The sequence below is a fragment of the Cryptomeria japonica genome, chromosome 10 (genome assembly GCF_030272615.1).
Source record: "Cryptomeria japonica chromosome 10, Sugi_1.0, whole genome shotgun sequence".
Lineage (NCBI taxonomy): Eukaryota > Viridiplantae > Streptophyta > Pinopsida > Cupressales > Cupressaceae > Cryptomeria > Cryptomeria japonica.
Genome location: NC_081414.1, coordinates 714,662,487 through 714,687,927, shown reverse-complemented (window position 1 = coordinate 714,687,927; position 25,441 = coordinate 714,662,487). Strand labels below are relative to the sequence as shown.

Sequence of the window (25,441 nt, the reverse complement as noted above, 5' to 3'; positions counted from 1 at the left end):
AAATGTGGTCTCTGTTGGGTCTTCCAAAAGGATATAAAGAAAATTGCTTTTGATTGGACCCCCCTCCCATCATTCAACTATGGAAACAAATACCATTGCACATCTGCTGGGCCTTGTGGAGAGAAAGAAACAATAGAATTTTCAGAGACACTAAGACCCCCCTGGACATTGTGGCTCACATTTGCTTTAAAATGATCTTTGAAAATTTAGAAGTTACAAAATGCAAAATCCCCCCTTATCCTCCCAATGAGGTTGAGAAAAGGATTATTGTTTTCTAGAAGCTCCCCCTAGCTTTGATCGCTTCAACAACATTACCAAGAACAAGAGACGGATGACCAGATGGTCAACCCCCAGGCTACACTGGTTTAAACTAAATTTTGATGGTTTAGCTCAAAGAAATTTTCAAGCAGGAGGTGGAGTCATCCGGGACCATCTGAGGAACATTGTTGCAGCCTACGCTGGCAACCTAAGGAATAATACGGTCACTCAAGCTGAAGGAATGGCCCTCCTTTGGGGTCTGAAAATGGCTAACTCCATAGGAAAAAAAAACATCTTGAAATTGAAGGAGACTCTCAAATCAATATGGAAACTATCAAAGGGAATGCATCAGCGGGGTGGAGAGTGGAACCCATTTTGAGGGATATCGGGTGCCTCCTGGTCAAGATGGAGGACTTCACTATCTGCCACATCTTTAGAGAAGGAAACAGAGTTGTCGATTCCATGGCGGTTGACAGAAGGCTGCAGAATGGATTACAATGCTGGAGGGACCCCAGTCTGCTGTTGGTCACCACTAAGGAAATCTTGGAAAAGGAAAAGGCCTTTACCTAGGAAGGAACCATCTTATCTGCTCAATAATGAAGGAAACCTTTATTCAAATTTAAAATTGGCATGAGGATCCCACCAATTTCTATCCTAGATGGCCACGTATCAAAGGTAGGTTGAATCACCACTACCATATGGGATGGATTTATGATGAAAGTACAGACATTGGGAATGATTACTCCCTAATTATTACCCAGACATAGCCAACTGACGACGATAAAGGTAGCATTGGGGACTTGTCAACTCACATTGGCCTGAATGAAGGCTCACACGTTCCGAGTAGATCTCCGACTTTCAATATCTACTGGATTTTAAGGGAGGATAATCACTTTGATTATTACAACCATTTATTCCAAGTCCAGCACAATTATTTTAATAATTTCGCCTTAAGTTTTCTTCGGCTCTGTGTTTTGGTTGTAAGTCATTCTCAATCTGTTAAAGTGGAGGATTCAAGAATGGGGGGGGACAGGCTCAGACTGTAACCCAATAAAGTGGATGAGTTCAAAGATAAACCGATGCCCTGGTTTGTGTGCACTGAAGGCGATGTTGACAAATTCATGGAAAGTATCAAGGGTAATGACGAAAGACTTTCCAGACAATTCGTGACTTCCTTGGAGGATAGAAGGGTGACCATCGGGGGAATCTCTTTCAAAATCAACAAAGAGGTTATAGCTCAGATGACGGGCCTTTCTATGGAGGGCAGAAAATGAAAAAAGCAGAGCTGCATTGCGGATTCTACTAGCCTTAACCAGTTCTTCCGCCAAGGTGAAAACCCTATCAAGAGGGCAGGAGGCTTCAACATGGAGGAGCTCCCTCACCCATGGGATGAGGTTTGCTTTATGGTGATGAAGTATTTTATGCTAGAGGGAAGGTATGGTATTTTCTACTACTACCATCTCCCGTTCGTTAACCATTTGAGGAATAAAGACCTCATTTCCATTCCATTCTTTTTACTGCATTCTATGGATGCTAATATTAAAGATATAGTCGAAGCTAAGAAAGCTACTCCCTAAGAAGAGCCAAGGGAAAAAAAATAACTTTCTGCATGTGGAGGAGTTTTTTGTCTATTTTGTGTAGTCGTTGGATGGATAAGCTTAGTTTATGCTTTTGTTTATACTTTTTTGTTTATTGCCCTGCGTGGCATATGAATTATACTCTGACTAGTATTATTTTATCACTGATAAACTCTCGTAGTATGGTTTTTGTTTTTGATGGAGGTAAAAGGCTGCTACTTTGCTGATTATATGTGGACAATGGTCCTGGCACTGTTCTCATAATTGTACCTATGAGTCAGCCCCCCCCCCCCCCCCCCCGTTTTTGTTGCTTTTAATATCAAAAACAATTTTCCATTGTAAAAGACCAAATAAATAGCCTATTGACTAAAAATATTAAACTTAAAATAAATAAATTCATACTCTTTAAATTGCTTATTACCTACATTTATTAGTTATCTCTTTCAATATTCTCATTTCTCACATATACTTTAATTATAATAGTTTTGAAAGAAGAGAAATAGTTATATAAATATTAATAGAACAGCTTCGGAATAATTGGTTCTTACAAGTGAGAGTACACATGAAGGATAGAATCTGAATTTAATGATCAAACATGTTTTTACAATTTAATATTCCACTTTACTTTACCGTGACTGGATTTAATATTCCTTTTAACTTTACCGTGAATGAAATGATTGTCACCACGAAATCATTAAATTTGAAGATGACTTTATTCTATGTTTCCTTCTGACGTGAAATTTAAGATCTTTAATATAAAATTATTCTAGACAGAATGTTTTTTAATGCCCATATTCTTAAAGTAGAGAATTACAAAATAACTCACCATGCAACATACGTAAAAACATAAAAGTAAAGATACAAAATACTTTGAAAAGAAATTCTTAATCATTGAATCATCATCAGCAGCATATTTTTTTATATATTTTCTAACATTCATTATAATTTTTTATAATAAAATTTGTTGATTAATATTTTATTTTAAGAAAAATATGGATGTTTAGGAGGCTCCTGCCCCTTTTTACCCGCAATCTGATCCAAAAAACCAGTAACCAATATTTTAGAATGAGTTTTACCAAAATAAACCTTCAAAATTATGTATATCACTATACACATATTTACACTTAAAAAGTAATTTTATGTCAGCAATCAGAAACCACAATTAAATCTTTTGCCGGTCTGTTATGTCATTCTTCCAAACAAAAAATATAAAGAACATTGGTTATTAAGTAGGGGGGGAAATATTTACAGTAGAAAACATTTGATTTTTTCCTTTGAAGGAGTTAGTATGTGACCACTTCTGCAAGTCAGTGGGAGCGTTTTCCACAGGATTGGCATCTTCAGAGAGAAAAATAACACAAGATTAGAAAGCAAATAAATGATATATCAACAGAATAATTATTTTTGGGACCACAGATCACCGATTTAATTTGAAAAGTTGAAGAAAGAAATGTTATAAAATTATTGTCAAAATCATATAAACGATTTATGTAAAAAATTCATGACATAAAATTCATGTCTACTACAAAAGTATATTATGTTTATACGATGGTGTCTGAGCTCTGAGTAAATTTATTATTCTCTCCCTTGCATTATATCTCTTGTGAATAATGCTTGTATTTCTCCAAGCAACAACTGGATTAGCGTTGACGATCCTGCGAATCCACATATTGCAGATGATGCTCATTTTGATCAAGTATCAGAAGCAATTGTGATTTCTGCTTCTTAATGCTCTTGCCGTTATATAACTTTACTCTATCCTGCAAAATTTCACAGTAAAATTGACTTCCTGTGCGTAGTAAACCCTAGTGGACAACTCAAAAGTAAGATTCCTTTTATCTTGGGATAAATTTTGCATGTCATTTCCTCTCTACAGAGATTGCCCCTCGTTGCTTTTCCCGTCACCGACTTGTTGCTCTTGAATATTAAATTTTGCATGTCATTTATGGAGCATTCACATTTGCTGTACAATAAATTAGTGAAACCGTGGTCTGTCTGTTTCAAACAGAATAATATTTCCTGTCTACCAATTACCTCTTTCATACTTTAAGATGTTAAATAGTTATTTACACGCTGAAGAGAATAACTTTGACTGCATTGTTGGTTGTTTTTTAGATAAAGCCCAAACGATAGAGTACTTTACTGGAAATCCTTTTAAGATAATATAAGATAATATATTGATTAAAAGAGAGGTTATAATAAGTTTAGAAGGTTCATTATAAAAAGAGTGGCTGTCTGTTATAAAATGGAATTTTTTTATAGAAATGAATTATTATTAAAGTAACTATATATTTATGGTTGTTTGCTATTAAAAATCATTCATTAAATATGTTCATATAGCACATTTTGAACTGTCCATCTAGACAGTAAGAGACAAATCAAAACACTTCAGTTAAGTACTAGATTTATTGTAGATGATGGATTCACATTTTATCTAGATTTGCTGCTAAAGGTGAATGAATGACAATATCCTACTTGGAGATGGATGTTTTCCCATGAAGAGAGACATAGCACCCATACTACACCAATGGTGATGAGAAATAACCACAACTATTAATGCAATTGTATTTGTGAATAGCTAGAGGAAGCAGGGCATGAGCACTACCATCATAAGAAACTTGCACAATAGATCTTAATTTACTAAATAAAAAGAACAAGAGAGATATTAACTTTACAACCTAAGAATTATGTACCCTAAATTTAATATTTTAGCTGAGTTGGCTTGCAGGCGGCTTGGATAGTGGGGATACCACTGATGCAACAAATAAATTAATTAATTAATTAATGTTTGTTTGTTTAATATTTACAATGACTTTTCTAGTAGTACATGTGGAGTAGACCAAATAATTCATATAAGTCAATTACTTTTTATAAATATTAATGAAATTATTTTGCACCTTCATCACTTAAATTTTATAATTATTGTATTTTAAGTCACTCTCAATTTATATATGAATTATTTATATATATATCTATTTATCTCTATTTATCTCTTCACTTGAATTCACAAGTCAAGAATCACGAGTCAACTTGGGCGCACTCATGCTCCTGTCAACTCAGTGTCGGCAAGTAATACGACCAAAGTTTATTTATTTAACCAAAGTTTATTTATTTACATCATTTTTACTGCGTTCTGATCACTTTCACACTTGAACTGCGTTAGTATTCAGTCGAATGATACCCTCAACTGGGTTAAGTTTTATTGTTTAGTGGTTACATGCCTTTCAATATGGAATCTGAGACTTCTTTATCTTTTCCTGTTGCCCGTGGGGTTTAGCATGTAGAGTCTTCAGAATGCGGAATGGAATCTTACAAGAAAATGCATATAATGAGGTCAAGAAGAAGAAGAAGAAGTAGCAGAAATCAGAGATAGGTGTGAGTGAAGATGAGCCGAATAATAGTGAGCAGCAACCCATGGACTGTGTGTATGCCAAGGTTCACTTCTACCCATCTAAGGGCTCGGAGTAGTTCAACTGTTTTTCAAAACAGATTTACACATACATTTGCAAAAGGAAACAATGATAAAGTTACTCTCAGCCTAGAAGCAAGGGAAAATCCGCAACTGGGTATTTGATATTTTAATGGATTAACTTATTTTGTAATGTTGTTTATTTGCTTTTCCAATTCCACTTATTTGATTTTCTCTGCATCCTCTCAGAAGATGTCAATCTGGTGGAGAAGACTAACAATGAGATTAAGAAGCCATCAAAAGGTGGAACCATGAGAGGAGAAAGCAAAAGGTTTTCTACTGTAAGCATTGTTCCCCTGACATAATAAAGCAAGCAGTATTGTTCTCTTGCTACAGTTCTTGCATTTTAGAATCCGACCTTTCTTAGTGATTTTGGAGTCAATTGTTTAAGTCGATTTTTTTTTTGTTTTATAATGTGATGAATATTTGCAATTTTAATGTGTACTGGTAAGCAGTATTTCTTAAAAAGAATAGGTTTTAGATTCGAACTCTTAATACCTTTTTTAATTTGAAAAAGAAACAAATCGTTTGATCATTGCTTTTTATTATACATAATCCGGTGAAATCAGCATTATCAAACTGTTTTGATGATAGAGTTTGCTATTAATCTAAATCTTTGGTGTTGGTGTTTGTGGTTCAGGCTGCTGTGAAGAGTGGAAAGTCTCCAAAGAGTCCAGGCCCAAATAAAGGAAGTGGCCCACAGCATGATTAGTGGACACATTTTGGTATACAAGAGGAGCATAAAGCAAATAGAAAAAGTATGGGAAATAGATTGGGCTAGTGAAAGCATAGTGTTTGAATTGCCATGCTGTTGGGACATAGAAATAAAAGTTGTATTAGTGGCTTGCTTCGTTTGTATGAGATGCTTTTACTGTAACAGACCAAGATATGAATATGAAATTATGGAGCTACAATATGTTTTGAAGTCAACTACAGGAATTGTCATACATTAAATGCTAAAGGGGGTTCCATTCTTTGAGGAAGTGGGTAGCCCTATGATAAATGAAGTATCAGTACTCTAGCAAATGAAGTTTTCTTATATATTTTCTCACGGATTGAAGTTTTTGAGGTTAACTTGTCTGTATATAATGATATGAAGGGATGTTACTTTTGCTCTCAAATAGATTTTGCCATAATTTTATTTAGACATTATTTGACATAATAATTAAAAATTATTCATATTTAATTATTTATTAAAATTAATTTATTATTTATATTTTAAAATTTAAGTTTTAAAAATATAAATTACAATGATTTATCATCAAAATATATTATAATAATATTTTCATTGTAAAATGATGTGGTATTGTCTAAAGGGGGAAGCTTAATGTTTTGAATTTATATGGTGTAAAGATAGATAAATCATTCTACTCTACCATGAGAGATTTATTTAAAAACTATATGTTTTTGATTAAGCATAAAAAGGTATTGAGGGGACCCGAAACCCCAAACAACAGGTTTTGAAGGGACCCGAAACCCTCAGATTTTACAAGGATCTGGAACCCAAAAAAGAACGTTGCCTAGAGGAATAATCATCAGAAAACCAACAGCCCAACCACAGTCGAGACTAAAAAGACTAGCCTCTAAAACATACACAAGGGTTTTACTAAGGCTCCCTTAACCTTCGACTGACAACATGGGTTTTCCAAGAACACATAACCTTCAAAGACACTAGACTACAACAAGTATCCATACATTCAGGATCAAGACTCAGAGGGTTTTGAACAGCTCCCCTAACCATCGACCTGGGTTTTGAACTGGCCCCCAAAACCAGCAAATAACATTTTTCCCAGGCTCTCTTAACCTGCAACATAGATCTCAGGTTGCCAAAAGAAAAACCTATCCTTAACCAAAAACCAAAACAACAAGTGGTCAGGCTGGGCCCTTGAAAACTACTACCATCCAACCTGCTTGTGGGTTTTACAAGGCTCCCACAACCTGAACCAGACATCAATAAAATAAACAAAAAGCAACAACCAAGAGGGGGATTTTGAAAGTCATCTCGAACCTTCACAGTGGGTTTTAAAGTGGCTCCCATAACCAACAGGAGGGCACCCATCACCACCCGCCTTCCAGCACGACACCTCTCCACCTTAATAAGAAAGGAAACCACCTCAATAGGAGTTGGAAGGAAAGAGACCAAGTGCAGGAAAAATGAAGCAGATAACCCCAAATCAAAGACCAACAGCCAACAAATATTCACATGATGCTTAGTTGGAAAGAAGGGTTTTGAAAAGGCTCCCAAAACCCTGAACATAAATAGAGGCTAGTATCTGAAGGACTCTATGCCAATAAGTTTCACTAAAGCCTCCACCTCTAAAGGAGAAGAGGGAAAGAAACCCATCAGCAAAGAGACAATCACAGGAGCACATCAAACCTCGAACAGAAGATATCCAATACCCCCATCATGAGACATCCCACCAAACTCTGCCCACAACTCTTCCCCTCTATAGAAGAGTAGTCCACCTCAATAAGAAAGAAAGAGACAAAAGTAAGGAAGACAGCCTGTGATACACCAGAGAATCTCTTGAAAAGAATAGATCCATAAAAGCCCTCATGATATGCAAGAGAAAACTCAGAAATATCACACCAAGGACCTCCTAGACAGAGTTCCCCAACCACACCAAATCATTCCCAAAGACAAAAACACAACGCGTGGGGAGAAAGGACTCTAGAAAAATAAAACCTCCACCCAAATCCCAAACATCCCCCTCACACCAAGGCACAACCAGAAGAGCACAAACTACGAACAAAGACACCATAGCCACCACCAAAACCTTCTTGCAAAGAAAGACGACCAACAATATGATCTCCACCTCAGAGGCTAACCAGGTCCAAAAGAAACCTTGACCCAGATCCAGATCCAAGCACCCACACATCCAATGGCCTCCATTGCCCACACAAAAAGGAAGAGAAGCATCGAGGTAAGGGCAAAGAACCCCAACACCATCCACAATCTCAATCATGCACACAATACCCACGACAGAAAGCACCAATGGGAAAATTATTCTACCATCGGCCAAATAGGGCAATGGGGAGCAGAGCCGGGACACATCCCTCCCAATGACCAAAGAAGACACCAAAGCATCCACGACATTGGCAAAAAGGTTGACCTCCACCAACACTCCAACCCCACCATGATCAACCACCTTCCCATCTCCATCATCTCCTTCCTCCACCACATCTTATCCTCCATCAGCTACCCCTGAAAAAATATAAGTTATAAAGGAATTGTTTTGATTTATTTTATTTTATTTTTTTAGTATATAAATATGCTTTTAGATAGTCAATTTACATATATAAATAGTTTTGTAAGCAAGTAGTGCATATTTATGTTTTTTTGGAGAATTCATTTCATGTAGTGCAAGTTTACAATAGAAGTATCTATATATGTTCTTATCACCCATTGCATATTATCTTTAGGTGATTTTATTATTTTATACCAATATCATGTATTTTCTAATTAAAGTGGTTTGACAAATTTATTTAAAAGAAGTCACTTCTAATGTATCAGAATTTATTAACATGAATAATAATTCACAACAACTCCAAGAATTGTTATAAAAAATATGAGGCATAAAATTTTAATTTATTTAATTTTCTATTAAACAATATATCTTTAATAACACTATAATTGTAACAATACAATACAATGGCAAAGAAGCAGGTGAGTGGGAAGGTTCGAAGGGGCTCTGCTAGGGCTTCAATGGAAGAGGCTAATGATGTTGATGATGGGGATGGCGATGGTGATGGTCCCGACGTTTTCCTCTTCCAGTCTTCTAGTTGCAGTGGCTTCTTGCGGGTTGGGGTTGTTTTTGTGGGACCTGCGTCAACCCATGTTTCTGCCATCGCCTCTACCTTATTTGTTTGCAGTAAGGCAAAGATCATTTGGGTTGATGTAGGTGAAGATGTGGCATTTGCAATCCTGGTCACTACCTGTTCGGTGGTTGTGTTTGTGGTTCTGGTGTTGTCTCATGCTTGGGGCCTGAGCGTTGGGCCGAGTGGGTGTGATACTCTCTGTTTCTCCTGTTTTCAAGGCCTTGTGTCTGTTGATGGGGTTCCTATTTATCTTGTCTTTGGTTTGAGGCGGCCTTCTTTAGAAGCTGGGAAGGTGTCGATGTGACCTTCGTCCATGCTTTTTTGGTGGATGTCTCTTGTGTTGATGGGCCCCTGCTTCTGAATTTTGGGGTTAATTGTAAATTCAATGCTAGTCTTGGAGGGATCTTCATTATCGTTTCTTTGTGGTTCGGTGGTGGACTCTGGGTGCTTTCCTGGTGTGGGATGGAGGTGGTGTGGGGAGGAGATTCTGTTGCTAGGTTCATTTTTGGGTTTTTGGCTTCTCCTCTCTTTGTTCTTTTCCTCTCGTTTCTAGGGGCTTTTTTATTGTTGGGTAACCCTCTTCTTGTGGTTGTGGAACTGCTTATGTGGAACACTATAAGAGGGATTTTAGGGCTTCTAGACCTTTCCTATCCTTGTCTTTCTGAGGTGACCCTTTCTCCTATGGTGGTGGAGATTTGGTGGAAGGGATTGGTTTGGTTTGTGTTGGTTTTTATGGACTTTGGGGTGTCATTTTGTCTTCTTTCTTGTTCTATTGAGGTGGACATCTTTCCTATTGAGGTGGGGAGATGGTTGGAAGAGGCTATCTGATTTCTCCTCTTGTTCAAGCTACTGGTGGATATTGCCTATTTCTTCTCTCATGGTTGTCTTTACTAGAAGGTTTGGGTTTCCCTTTTCCCTATTTCTCAGCTTGTTTCAAGGCTTGGCTCTTTATTGTTGTCTTTTTGTTCGGCCCTCTTATTTCAGGTTTTGGTAGCCTTGAAAATCCCTTTGTCAAGCAGTGGGAGCCCTTTTTTTCTCTTAGGAAGGCTGAATGCTGGTAGTTTTCAAGGGCCCAGCCTGGCCTGTTGTTGTCCATGTTTTTGGTTAACGATTGGTTTTGTGTTTGGTGACTTGATTTCTTTGTTTAAGGTTAAGGGATCCTAGGAAAACCCTTTGATGGTTTTGGGTGCCAGTTCAAAACCCAAATTCAAGGTTAGGGATCCTTTCAAAACCCTCGGTGTCCAGATTAGGTTTGTATGGTCAATTATTGTAATCTGGAGTTTATGATGGAGGTTATGGGTGTCTGGATCCACCCATGGTTACAATCGCAGGTTAAGAGTCCCCTGTAAAACCATTTTGTTTATTCTTGGGGCTGGTCCTTTCAGTCCTAGATCTGGTAGGCCTGTTGGTTTCTTTTTATTAACAACATTATGCATTGGTTGGAAGATGAAGATTCAGGTGTGCTAGTTTTTGGTTGTGGCTTTTTTTGTTAATATCTTTGAGCAGCTGCTTTGTTGTGTTTTAGATCCCAGTAAAATCTATTGGGTTTTGGGTCCCCTCAAAACCTATTGTATGGGGTTTCTGGTCCTCTTAAAACTTATTTTCCCTTAATCAAATAATACAATACACATCAATTTTATATCATACTTATGAATGCAATTGTGATGTCATTTGTATAATAAAAAATATCCCCATTGTTTAAAGCAGGATAAGCCCAAACCTTGCACATAACCGCTATAAACCAACTACTTGGGGCACATGAGGGATGTGCACCTAGCAAAAGACCAAACCCAAAAAACACAAAAAAAACAATAGACAACTAGAACATAACCACTACACATTTAGACAGCAAAAACTAGACAACCAACCACCCACCAAAAACACAAAGAAATGGTCTACTAAGTGGGGAAATTATTAGCTTGTCACTCATGGTAGAGCATTTTAACTTTATTAGTAAAGGATAACTTTTTGTTGGAGTCTTTCTCAGAGGACATAGCAATTGAATCCAAAGTACCCTTAAGTATGGAGGTGATGGGGTCCAATGCAATTTTTTGAGACTCTAGATGTTGCTTACTCTTAGCCTTTCTCCTTTCAATCTCCTCTTGAATGGTATGCAAGGAGACAGATTTCTTCATTTCCATATATTTGCGATAGGTAGTCATCTCCTCCACTATCCATTTCAAGGCCTCATAGTTTTCCTTCAATTCTTCAATATCCATACTCTCATCCCCCAGTTTGATATTTGCATTGATCTCCTTAATTTTTCCCTCCACAACTTCCCAATTTTCAAGTTTCTTTGCCATGTCATTGGCTACCGTCCAAATCCTCTCATCTTTTTCTTCCACAGCCCAACTGGTGTTGTGAGCCTCTATCATAGCAACCACTATTGAATAACTAGATTACTGATAGGGGAGGGGTGAATCAGTATTCTCTTGAACTTATTTAAACCTCTAAATAACCAATCATATAACATAATTCAAATGCAGTAAACAAAAATGGAGACATAACACATAACACCTAATTTGTATGTGGAAAACCCAATATGAGAAAAACCACGAAGAGATCATACTCTTAGGAATAGTGTAATCTGCAACCAATTACATAGTACAAAAGGGGTGGCTCAATGTTAGTTTGGTTCACTACCAGTTTGGACTCTTTTTTCAATATACAAAAGAGGTCTTATAGCCTGATTATAGAGTATACAAAGTTTCAACTATTGTGACTACATATAAGATATGCATAGAGTACAGTTCTCTTGAAGTACATAAAATATCACATAAATTTGCTATATAGAGCTTCCACACAAAACATAACCACAATAGTACATCAAAATAGTTATTTTTCAACAACCATGCCATTAGCATATGATATCCTCAATGATATATATCCACATCATTTGATTGTCACATCATCTCACCATAATGGATGAGACCAAACTTAACCACACGCTACAGTAATTTGGGTGTCTTAATGCAGTGTTGGCTATCAGCTTCAAACTAGAGGAATACACATCTCAACATATCTGGATGGGACTAGATCTAAATATATCTTCAAATGTGTGTAACAATCATATCTGGATCGGCTTTTGGTAACACAAAATACTAGATCTCTAAACTATGCATACATGAAAATTAAATGAAGCAAACTTTCTGGATCGGATCACATTCATACATGTCAGATGACATCAATGACATCAATGACAAATAGGCCAACAAACACTTCGAACTTGTTGATCTTTTTCTTATCTAAATTCAACTAGAAAAGGAGAAAGTGAATGACAACATCATGTCTATTGAAGGCATCACACAAACCATTAAATTTATCTGCAAAGCAGGGGAATCAAACTTAAGGGTGGATTTACTAGGGACTGAAGGAGGAGGGGGGTATTCTCCATAGAATTAGTCAGAGACCAATCTAAACCAATTTATGAGGAAGAATCAGAGTCCTTGGATACCTCTTCCTCCTCAAATCCCACTAAATCAATTTTTTCAGAAGGGGAAGCATGGAGATTTTTCTATTTGGCTACTCAAAGTGGGTTGATCCGGTTAGGGATTTTTTTAATCATGGATGAGGACACTATATTAGGGTCAACCTTGGGAACAAAGGTTCCAAAAATTTCACCAACAATTTGGAATCAGAAATGGGACCAGAGGAGATCATAGAGGCACCACTAGGTAGGATCAAAACCAAATGATATTTATAAAGTTTCAAAATTAAACCCTCATGAAGAGAGAGTGCTTTTGGCTCTAGCCAAAACAACCAACTGAGATAAGGAGCAAAGATAGAACGAGAAATTTATTTTAGGTCTATACCTAAAATGGTTCAACATGGGAAATAGTTGAGTGTGAAAGCATTTGAAACCTATCATCCAACTTGATATACTTCACAAGTAGAAGTGTCACATCTTTCCAAATCCTAGGGAAACTCTCTATTGTATCCACTTTTAAGCCTTGAGACACCTTCACCCAATTTAAAGAATCTTTTAAAATCATCCTTATAACTCTCCTTAGACTTCTTAGGGAAGGTCACACCATCCAAGCACAAAGAAGTAATAAGGTAAGTTTAAGGTAATGGGTCACAAATTGGCGGAAGTCCATGCATTGGAAAATGCACTCTTAGAAATGGGGGGCCATTTTCAAAAAATGGGGACCCGTATTTGCTTTGGGCCCCCGAGGCAAAAATTAACGGGGGCTCGAAGCAAAACTAAATGGGCCCCCATTTTTACCCCTTTTTTTGGGTGCATTTTGTCCATTTTGGACAGTAATGGTAATTTTAGGAATGAGCCCCGGTTCTATAAATAACGGGGCCTCGTTTTCAAAACGGGCCCCCATTTCATGTTTGGTGAAAGTTGATTCCACAACCTACCACTTGCCTCAAGATTGGGTTTGGGATAGGCCTGGGATGGCCACATCTGAGACATGGACCTGCAAATTCAAATCTCTATGAATGAAAGCACAAATATGAACTTCTGAAATAGTTTACGTGCCTCTAATTAGCGAATTTTTATACAAAATTAAAACCCATTTCAGATTATACTATCTAGATTCTAAATATGTAAATTTATTTGAAAATTGATTATTTTAACTATTTTCATTTAATTTATACTAAGTCAAGTCCATAAACTTGAAATATTAACTAATTTTGTTAATTTAATAACTTTTTTGTTTTAATTAATTTTGAAAAAAAAATTATGTCATTAATCTACACAAAATTCTTTTCTATTTAAAAAAATAAAAAAAAATGTTACGTTTACCTCAAATTATGTGGGTCGTAAACGTCAAATTTTTAAAAAGATAATTACAGTCATTAAAAAATTAATTAAAAAAATATATATTTTGAAAAAAAATATAAAAAAATATGCTCATAAATCTTTAGTGTGTTACAAACCATTTACCAAAACGGTTTGAGAAAATAATTTTAATTGTGTCAAAAAGTGTGGGTCATACACATGCATTGTATGGTCCTGAAATAGGCATTTTTAAAACATAGTTTTTAGAAATCCATTCAAAAAGTTATTTTTTATTATGTGGGTATTAAAATAAATTACGTATTTGGAAAGTAGACTTAGAGGGATATCTTTTATATTAATGACTTTTTCTAAGATTCAATCTCCAAGTGTTTCAAAATTTAAGCTCAAATGAGAAAAAAAAGACCCTAAAAATCAGGGAAAACACTTCCACTTTTTGGCCAAAAAGTGGGCTCATCTTCTTGCACTGACCCAATGGAAATAATGGTCTCCATAGAAACCATAAGGACCACGCCCCCAATTTGAACTTTGTCTTTCTCCCATTATCAAGAAAATTTCTCTAAGAGGGAAAGGTCAAAACCCTTCATCCCCTCCATATAGTCTATGAGATTACCATTCACCATCATCAACCACGACTCTCCATTGTTCTTAAAGTCAACACAATTCTCTAGTTCAGTCTGGATTAGATCACCACCCATAGCTAGACTTTTCATAGAGAAACTAGAGGCTAAAACCAAAAATGGAATCTAAAAACCAAAATTAAGAAAGGGACAACATGGGACAATATTGGGAGAGGTGTAACTTACACGAGTATTAAAATCCTGCTATTAATACAATAAATGATTGGCGAATAAGGTGGTTATGAAAAGAAGAAAAAATAAGATCTTGGGATTATTCTGAATCATCATAACTTGTGTCAACTAAGATAGTGCCACGAATATCTTTGATAACTTCATACAAATCCATTCATATTTTAATATTATTGGAATAAGGGTTGAGATTAGTCAACTTATCTATCAACTTATTACCTTCCCATCATGTGTGATTAATTCTTATGTGACCTAAAATAGGAAGAAGATTAGGACATTTGGAGACGAGGTGTATAGACTTCCAATTTCTGTTACCTTTCCTTTTAAGCATGATTATGGTGCTATTAGAGTCACCTTCAATGATAATTATTTCAAATCATTTGTCCTTCACAATCACTATTCCATGGTAGGCCATACCACAAAGATTGAGTTTTGAACTCCAAAGTTACCCACGTAGGCTAGAATCATTTTTCTACTTGAGTCTCTCATGACCCAGGCCCACCCCCACCTGCACCCGACCCAAGTTTCATCTTGACAAGTCATTATAATTTAATTTCAACCAACCAATGTTGGGGGGCGCAACTATAATTAAAAAATATTACAAAAACATAATCAAGTTATTTAGAAAACAAACACAATGAAAATTGTAATGAAATTCAATACATAGATGTCATTAGTATACCATATACAATATTTTTATTTTTTTTGGCAAGGTGGCAATGCCACTTGATATATTTTATTAATAATAAATTATTTTTACAATATATTTAAAAATGGTCCAAACTGAGCTCCTAGAGAAAAGAACCAGCAAGAAAAACTCTAGTCATTGCTCATCAACATGATTATAGAAGAGAAGTAGTAAACAATCCTCTAGTCGGAGCTAGTTACAAAATAGAGATCAGCAAAGGAGCATGGAGGCTCTTTTACACATAGGAGCATGCAAGCTCATTTTACAGAATATGAGCATGCAAGCTTAATTACAAAATAATTTCCTGGGATATCTTGAATGCCCTAAAACAAAGAACTCCTGCAATCAAAATTGACATGCCCCTGCACCCAAAAATAACTGCAACCAAAAAATATATATACTATAGAATGAAGAGAATTTACAAGAAATGCAAGGTTCCAAAACATGACTGACACCAATGACATGAGATCTGCGGTCCACCATTATAGTCAAATGCCAAAGGAGAAGAGGTGAATGTGGAAATGCTAGAGAGAAATGAAGCCCAAAATTTTTATGTCGTAAATGAAAAGAAAGAGGAGATATATTGTAAAAAACTGACAAACCAAAAGAAGCGGCCTATAGAGATAATCATTAAAACAACGCTACGTCAAACTTTAAATGACATATGAAGGATGGATTCCCAATGTGAAAATAAATATCTCCAAATTTTGCACCAGAAGAGAGTACCAAACACATGAACAACATCAATAACAACCAACTCATCATTAATGAATGCCAAGTGATGATCAAGTAAAGCAAAGTACCTCAAATCAAAACAAAATGGAATTATGAAAAGAAATGCCTCACCAAGAGAAGAGAATATCAACTCGTATAAATGAGCAATCATATAATAGGAAAGATTAAATCCTCAACTCTCTACAAGCTATAATTAATAGGTTTGGGAAGCTCATTAAATCACCCCCCAATCAAGAGGAATCAATAGTAGTTTTGTCACAACCCATGTTAGCGAGGCAATCAGCCAATGCATTACCTTCACGATAAAAATGTGAGATGATGAGGTGCTCAAACGTATCAAGAAGAGTCCATATTTGTTCAAGAATATACCAGAAATGCCAATTATCAACTTTTCTTGCCTTGCAAGCATTAATGACAATAGTTGAATCACCTTCAACATTTAGGTATTTGAAATTCAAATCCTTAGCCATAACAAGACCTTCTAACAGAGCACAAGCCTCGGCCATATTATTTGTGAGAGGAGAAATTGGCATAGCTTTTAATGCTAATAAAGAACCCAAATGATCATGAAAAACTATCCCTATTCCTGAATCACTAGGATTTCTATGGGAGGATCCAACAAAATTTAATTTACAAAAAGGGGCAGTAGGAGGATGTCATCTTATGAAATTTCTGTCTACAGGTGTTTTCCGAATCCTTGGAAAGGCGGGTGATATAGGAATAATGATACTTTTTCAAGAAGAGATCATAAAATTGTCCCAAGAAGAGAACTATGAATCCATGTTAAAATATTTCTAGACATGAGCATTAACTTGCTCAATAATACTTCTTTCCAAAATCCCAAGAACAACTGATAAATCTGATGAGTCACATCTAGAAATGCACTTGTTTCTTTCCCACCAAATGGCCCATATGACTAAAGAGGGAATTATAAACCACAAACAAGTAAATAGGGAAGATGAATATAAAACTGGCCAAGATTGAAACATGTCCCATAAAGATAAAGGTAAAGGGAATGAAAGAGATAAATTTTGTAGGAAAAAATGCCAACAACTACTCGCAAACTCACAATGAAGAAAAAGATAATTGACATCTTCAAGAGCTTTACCACATAAGACACAAGAAAAGGAGGCTGCAATATTAAATTTGACTAAACGATCACTAGTCAAAATTCTATTTTGCAGCGCGAGCTAGGAAAAAACACCAGCTTTAGGTAATACTAAGTTATTCCAACAGAACAAAAAGGCATGATGAGGAGCATTTTGATTGGCCATTTGTTGAACAACAAAATATCCTTCTTTAACAGACTAGAAGGGCACCAAATAAGTTGATCTTTGATGTTAGAAAGGAAAGCCACTCGGTCTTGCAAAATAGATATAAAATATTGAATTTCCTGCAAGGACAATGACAAAGTAGAGGGATCCTTCCATGAGACCTTGTGAGAAAATAAATCAACACTATCTACATAATCAACCAATCTAACTCCCCATGATTGAGAAAGAACAACTGAAATAGAAGCAAGAGAATCATGCTGCGAAAGAGGGGGAAAACCATTCCAGGAGTCTTTCCAAAAAAGAATATTCTCCCCCAAATGGACCTACCAAGAGAGAAAATTAGAGACCACTTCCCTACATGAGATCATAAAGTTCCAAATAGCAAACCCCTGTGGAGGATTAGAAATTGTGAAGATCCTAGCAGGGTTCTGGGAATCCAAATACTTAGCCTGCAAAATTTGGCACCACAAAGATTGGGGCTTAGTATACACAGACCAAACTAGTTTACCCCCAAAAGCCCTATTTCTTTTAGATAAGTCATGAATCCCAGCACCACCAACTTGCTTGGAAAGAGACATCTTGGTCAAAGAAATCAGTGGAATCTTTTTATCTTCTGTCATTTTGTTTTTCCAAAGAAAAGATCGAATAATCATTTCAATTTGGGAGATGATTGATTTGGGAGCTTGAAGAACTAAGATATAGTAATTGGGAATGTCAGATAGGACCGTTTTAATGAGAAGTATCCTACCTAAAAGAGACAAATACCTAGCCTTCCAAGCAGAAATATGAGATTTAAGTCTCTCAATAACCGAATTCCAAATAGAAGACTTAGCAAATCCCATAAAGAAAGGAACCCCCAAATAAGTAGAAGGAAGAGAGTCTACTGGGAAACCTAAGATATTCACAAGTCTATCAGCCACAAACTAAGGAGTATTAAAAATGAAGATCTTGGATTTATGGGGGCTAATCTATTGGCCAGACCCAGTAGTATAAGTATCCAGAATAAATTTAATATGAGTAGCCTCTTGAATAGAAGAAGACCCAAATAAAAGTGTATCATTGGCAAAAAGGTTATGAGTGATTGACATATCAGAGTTAGGAATTAATACCCCTTGCCAAAAGCCCAGATCCCTTTGCTTAATAACCAATAGACTAAAAGCTTCTTCCATAATGATAAATAAGAAAGGAGATAAAGGATCTCCTTGTCTAACACCCTGGGTTTAAGAAAAGTATCCAGAGGGAGCTCCATTAATGATGATAGAAAATGAAGCAGTAGATAGAACTCTTGATCCATTTACACTAGCTTTCAGAGAAACCAAATTTTCTCAAAAGTTTGAGCAAAAAATCCTAGCAAACCTTATCATAAGCCTTCATCATATCAAGTTTGACCACAAAAGCTGGGATATTGGATGAATTTGTGGAATGTAAAGTTTCATGAGCAACAATTGCTCCCTCATGAGTTTCCTGACCTAGAACAAAACCTCCTTGTTGATGAGAGATGATATGAGGAAGGAGAATTTTAAGTCTTAAATAAATAGCCTTGGTGAAGATTTTGTAAATAGAGTTGCAAAAAGAAATGGGTCTAAATTCAACAAAAGTTTGGAGATTCTTAGATTTCGAGATAAGGGCAATATAAGTGATGTTAAATTTTTTAAGGATATACCCACCCCTCCTAGACTCTTCCAAGGCCATTAATAATTCAAAACCAATTAAATCCCAACATTTCTAAAAGAACAAGATAGTAAACCCATCAGGACCTAGAGCTTTGTCAAGGGCCATGGAAAAAACAATAGAATGAAGTTCATCTAAAGAAAAAGGCCTCATAAGAAAGTCATTATCCTCATGGGAAACAAGGGAGGGGATAGAATCTAAAAGAAAATCCACATGATGATCCATGGAGGAAGAAGAAAAAGAAGGAGATAACAATTCCTTAAAAAAAGACACCCCCTCCTCTCTAATTTGCTAATCTGAATTAAGGACATAACCAGACTAAGAATCCTTAATACTAAAAATTGTAGAAGCATCTCTTTTAAGCTTGGCCTCAGCTTGAAAGAAGGCAGTATTCCTATCACCTTCTTTAAGCCAAACCTCATGAGACTTTTGTTGCCAATAGATTTCAACCCAGGAGCAAAGGATCTCCCAGTAAGCTTGCAATTTATTTTGAGCATCATTAGTGGAGGAATTAGTGCCATGTCTAATAATCTCCTCATTAACAACCTCCAAATCATTGGCAATTGCCTCTTTTTCATAAAAAATATTCTTAAAGACCAATTATTCCAAGCCATAATTTGAGATTTCAAAAATTTCAGTTTGGAATAAAACTGGAACATCTTAGTCCCTTTGCAAAACGGAGTACTTATCCACCATTGCTTTAAGAAAGAAAGAAAATGAGGATGAGTGAACCACATTTTCTCAAACCTAAAAGATGGTCTAATAGAGGGAACATGATCCAATTTATCAAAATTGAGCAAAATTGGGAAATGGTCAGAATCTGAGGAGGTAAGAATCTCAGAAGAAAAGGAAAAGTTGCTCAAATGTAGGTTTAGAGAAATAAGAAATTTGTCAAGGCGAGATGCAATCTGGCATTTAGATCTCCTATTAGTCCAAGTGAAAGAACCATTAGAAGGGAAAATATCGAATAACGCACTATTTTGTACAAAGGAAGAAAAGTCATTAATAACCTTCTGAGTTGTAGGATTACCCCCTCTTTTTTCATTCGAGGAAAGGAGAGCATTAAAATCACCCCCAAGCACAATAAAAAAATCATCATATCATAAAAACAATTCAGATAAGGAATCCCATAAGTCGGTTTTATCTGAAGGAGAAGTCGGACCATAAATATTAAACAGAACAAAAGAGAGTTCAAACTAGTCAACCTTTAACAACTGCTAATGAGAAGCAAAAGATAACATCTCAACTTTGACTGATTTAGGATTCCATAAAGTTATAAGACCATAAGAAGCACCCAAAGAAGGAACATGAACAGCTTTCCAAAGGGACCATTTAGAAATTATGTTATCAAAAGAATCTTGAGAAATTTTAGACTCTTGCAATAAGATGATGTCCACTTTTGAAGAATCAAGAAATTTCTTGATCCTTCCCCTTTTGTCACGGGCATTTAAGCCCCTGATATTCCAAGATAAAATCCTCATTTATCACAAGGAGAGCAACATGCCCTCCTTGTTTTGACATGGGAAGAAAATTTCTCTACAATAGTGGATTGAATACCAGCTGAAATCTCCTCCTTGATTTTAGCCAATTTTGGTTTTCGACCCCTCTTCTTAGGAGTTTTAACAATAGGAGGAAATAGAAGGAGATTTCTCCAAGGCTAGCTTCTGAGAGAAATCAAATACATACACATTAGAAATAGTTGAAGAAGGACTATCAATAAGATTCGCATCCACACCTTCAACTGAACTTGGCTGAGAAGAGGAAACATGACAATCATCATGGACAAGCCTCGAAGAGGCAGAAGCAAAAGAAAAAGAAAATTCAGGAAATTCCTTTGCAACAATCTCATCAAATAGATCAGAAGAAACAGAAAATAAAATATCAGAAGCAATAAGTTTAATCTTCTCTTTAGAAATGGAAAGAGAAGAAGGAGACATTGGAACGGGCAAAAAAGAATCACTATCAAAAATCAAACTATGAACAATTTTGGTATCTTCCGCCAGACCCACAAAAGATGAACGAGGAGAAGAATTAACAAAACAATGGTCTGTGCAACCATTAGAAGGTAAGAAGAATTTTGGAAATGGAACCAAAGGACAAGAAATTTGAAAAAAACTCGCAAAGGAAAATAGAAAAGGTTCAAAATGAAATTCAGAAGACCAATAATCCTTGAAAGGACTAGGAAGAAACCCAATAGAACAAAACCAATGAATGACAGACAGAATAGAGAAGAACACGACTAGAGAGCAGAGAAAAGTAAAATCCATCAGAGGCACATCACATACTGTATATCTAGAAAAAGGAACGAGAGATGTAACAAAAAGAGGTAAAGGAGCAGAATCCTTAACATTATGATCCTTTAAAGACTAACGATCCTTACTTTTAAAAAGGGAACATTGGCAAAAATCAGATGAAAAATCTGAACAAACTTGTAAAGGTGCATCGGAATCACCACAACATTGAGAGGTGAAATGGCCAAGTAACGAAGCACAAGAATGAATAGAAATCGAATCTTGAATCACAACAGGTTGAATCCATGCACCATATTTGGAGCAAATAGTAATCTCAGAGGGAATGGGTTTAGACAGATTTAATAACAAGCAAACCCTAACCGAAAGATGAGGTCATTCAAAAGGAACTAAATCATGCTTAATAAAAATGCCCAATTTGTTTGCCAAGGTTTCAACCATATACATATCACGATACTCCAAAGGAAGACCCAGGAAAATTACACAAAAGGGCATAAACTATGGCTTCGTTGATTGAATATCAAAATGAGGAGACCAAGCATAGGTAAAAATTCCTATCCCAAAACAAAACCACTGTTTGAATTTATGCGCACAATCCCTATACTTTTCAAAATCAAAAATCACAGTGAAATATAGAGAATATTTATCAAACAGAAATAAATCCTTCATACCATCCCAATTAGACTTTGCCCATGTTAACAGTTTACCAAACGAAACTGGAGAAAAAAGCTTACCAATGAGGGCAATGGAATGCAATAACTTCACAGACTCCCGAGTCATGTAATTGAGGAATATAACCTTATACTACATAGAAGAATGTAGATTACCCCTTATCGAATTGGAAAATGCAAAGGGAGAGTTATGGGGAAGTGGATTTGGATGGAAGGGAGCTCGTTTAGCAACATGAATGTCATTCAGGGAAGAAAGGAAGTGAGGGTTCGAAACCAAAGTGTTATTTGGCCAGGTGACATAAGATGGGAGGGCAGGATTACAATCCTAGGAGGGAGATCTAGAAGAAGCTAATGGGGAAAAACCATCAGGATGCGGGGAGCCATCACAGATGTTGAATGGCAGTTGAGGCGAAACATATCTATGCTTCCTAGGCTTTTTAGAACCAAAAAAGGAATGAAAATGCTTAAAAGGAGTCTTTGGGTGATCAACAGGATGAGGATCTAGAATGCCCTGAAATATTAATGCCTTGGGAACAAAAGATTTATAATAAGAACGCGAAGGTTTTGGAACAGAATTACGTGTAAATTTGCAAAAATATGATGAAGCCGATAGGAATTTGTCATAAGCCAAGTCACGCCAACAACCATCCTTGACAGCCCATTGAGGAGAATGATCAGAAGTTTGTAATTGAGCCAAATCATGATCGCCAAATGGCACATCTTCCCATCGCATCTTCCTATTCACCATTCCTAGAGGTTTCTTCGAATATCCCTAGATGTCATCACCATCTGCCATCCTCTATGTGTCCTTGTGATCCAAATCTTTTAATTTGAAATTGAAGATGCAAGTGACCTCAACTATTGCCTAAAGGTCAAATATTGGCGAAGGAAGTTCCCAAAATCTCTAGATCTCTGTGGCTCCATTGCTACTTCCTTCCCTTTCCCTGTGTTCAGCCTGTGAGACGTGGAAGTCATGTAGTAGCTGCTCGGCTTCCAAACTCACGCTTGAGAGACACCCCCACATCCGTGCCCTAGGCTTCCTCGCAGTCATGCCCTAGCCTTCCCTTCGACCACCCCCTTCACCGGTTTCTTCTCTTTCAAGCAAATGTTATTCGGTTACCATATACAATATTATTATATAAAAATAATCATAAAATCTAAAATAAATTCATTTTTCCAAGGGGTTGGTTCAATTCCCCATAGAGATATCTAAAGTGGAATTATATGTTTTGACTTTTGGTCTTCCATAGTTAATGGCCCCTAAATAGAAGTGGATTTCTAAGTAGTGATCTTTGTCTTCCATTGGTGATTTCTAATGTGATTTATCTTAAGGATCTTGTATTGGTCTAATGTTGATTCTTTTATGAACAAGATATCTATAATTTATATTCAATTAAAAAAAAATCTCTTTATACATAAGAGATGATCTATTACCATATATTGATCAATAAACTCTCATTTCATGCAAAGTCAATAGTGTAAACAATTTGTAGTTTAGATTTATATGGAGAAAACTTAATACAATTAAGATGAAAACCAAGAGTTATTAAGAGACTACACAAACTATATAGAATGTAATTGTATACATGATTTTTTTACGATAAAAGAACAAGTTAAACTAAATATTATATTCTATCCAAAATACATGGAATACTCAAAATAAAGGAAAAGACTACCAAAATTAATAATAATGAACAAAATTATTACCAATGTCAACACTTATTGAACCAAATAATAGTGTTTGTGCTCATAAATTTATTGGTATGTGAGTGCCTTCATCAATAACACAATATTACATACATCTAAAATGAAATATTGATAATGGCTTAGATTGTAGCCAATTTATAGATTTTTGACTCAAGATTTGGATGGATATGATTAAATGCAACCATGTTAGGCCAACAATAAGAAAGATAATTACCAGATGCACAATAGTTTGATGCACTTTGATATAGTTATAGATTCTACAACATTTCCCACTTTTGCACTAGAACTTCCCCACTAGACTACATGTTGAATCGCCCTTTACCATCAACACTGACAACATATAAAGTGCCAATCTTAATCTTCTAGAAATTGTGAGTTTTTGCTTCTTACACTCTCTTGTTGTTATGTAATTCTAATCCATTATATTTCTTCTTGCACTAAGAACTCTTCAAAAGTATGATTCTAAAGTAAATAGAGGTTCTCCTTAGGTCAAACCCTAGTTTTGGAATTAACCATGAATTGAAATAATGTAAATACTAAAAAACATGTTAAGGAAATATACCTTAGATCTTGAATTGATGGTGTATGAATACGTATCCTTGAATCTTTGAATATGCTTGATAATGAAGGCTTCACAGATGCACGAATAATAGGGATGGAGTCTTCTATTGCTTCTTTGATCCAAAATGAATTGATATAATGTCTTTATATAGGGTTCCTTGGGTAATTTACTAATTAAGCCGACCTTCAATGCTCATGTGTAGCTTCGGGGATCAAATTCTAGCGGGGATATATAGCACTTACCCTATTTCAAATTGGGGCCCCTTGAAAGAGAGTAAGGCATTTTGGGCACTCTAATCCTATTGATAGGTGTTTTGACACACTCACCAACAATCAGGTAGTTTATGTGAATAGTCACCACCTCTCCTGAAAAGCAATAATTTTTGGGAAAAAAACTACTCCAAGGTCTCTATGGTCGGGTCTTGACAGTGATGGGCAACTCAATGGTTGATGCGATTGTACCTATCAAGGGGCCTGTTAGTTCAAACAATTTCAAATTACCTACCTTTTTTTTGTATTTTCTGATTTAGATTCTCTCCAAATCGAACAACAAAAGATAGATAAAGGGAACACTGAAAGAAAAATGAAATTGATACAATAACAACTGAATGATCTACACAGTCAGAATTTCAAAATCTAAATATTATCAATATTACTAAATCAACATTCAAATGACAAACTTCAAAAAATATATAAAGTCAGACAGCTTCACATACCCATGGAAATAAATATCAGATCAAACCAATAATCAACCTATCAATTTAATTCTCATATACCATTTACATGTGCAATATGATTCATAAAATAAAAAAGTATCCAAAAGAACTAGTTGTTGATTCAAATAATAGAAGTTACCAAATAATGAAGAACATAACCATATAGAACACACAAGTAGATCAGGCAATCCACAAGCTACTTTTTATATTAAACTTCAAAGAGTATCACAAAACCTTCTAAACTCACAAAAATCTGCATAAAATCTCTAAAAGAAACTCTAAATTGGACCTCAAATCATCAATTTGTGGACCCTTACAATGAATCAAAATTTCTAATTTATAGAGTTTCAAGTCCTAAATTATAGGAATTAAATGCTATCTAAACTAAATGCTACAAAAACAAGGAGTTGCAGTTGGCATGCAAGTATCTACCTTAAACTCCAGTGAAACTACCAATTAACTACTACTACGAAACATGCGTTCCCAAAAT

General features: G+C 35.7%; 1 protein-coding gene across 1 annotated transcript; it reads left to right on the top strand.

Annotated features, from left to right (window-relative positions):
• The first annotated feature begins 5,008 nt into the window (after positions 1–5,008).
• LOC131029288 (uncharacterized) lies at positions 5,009–6,234 on the top strand. Its single transcript, XM_057959718.1, has 3 exons — positions 5,009–5,401; positions 5,494–5,585; positions 5,945–6,234. The coding sequence occupies exons 1-3, from the start codon at positions 5,221–5,223 to the stop codon at positions 6,014–6,016; spliced, it is 345 nt and encodes a 114-aa protein (XP_057815701.1). The 5' UTR covers positions 5,009–5,220; the 3' UTR covers positions 6,017–6,234.
• Positions 6,235–25,441: the final 19,207 nt, after the last annotated feature.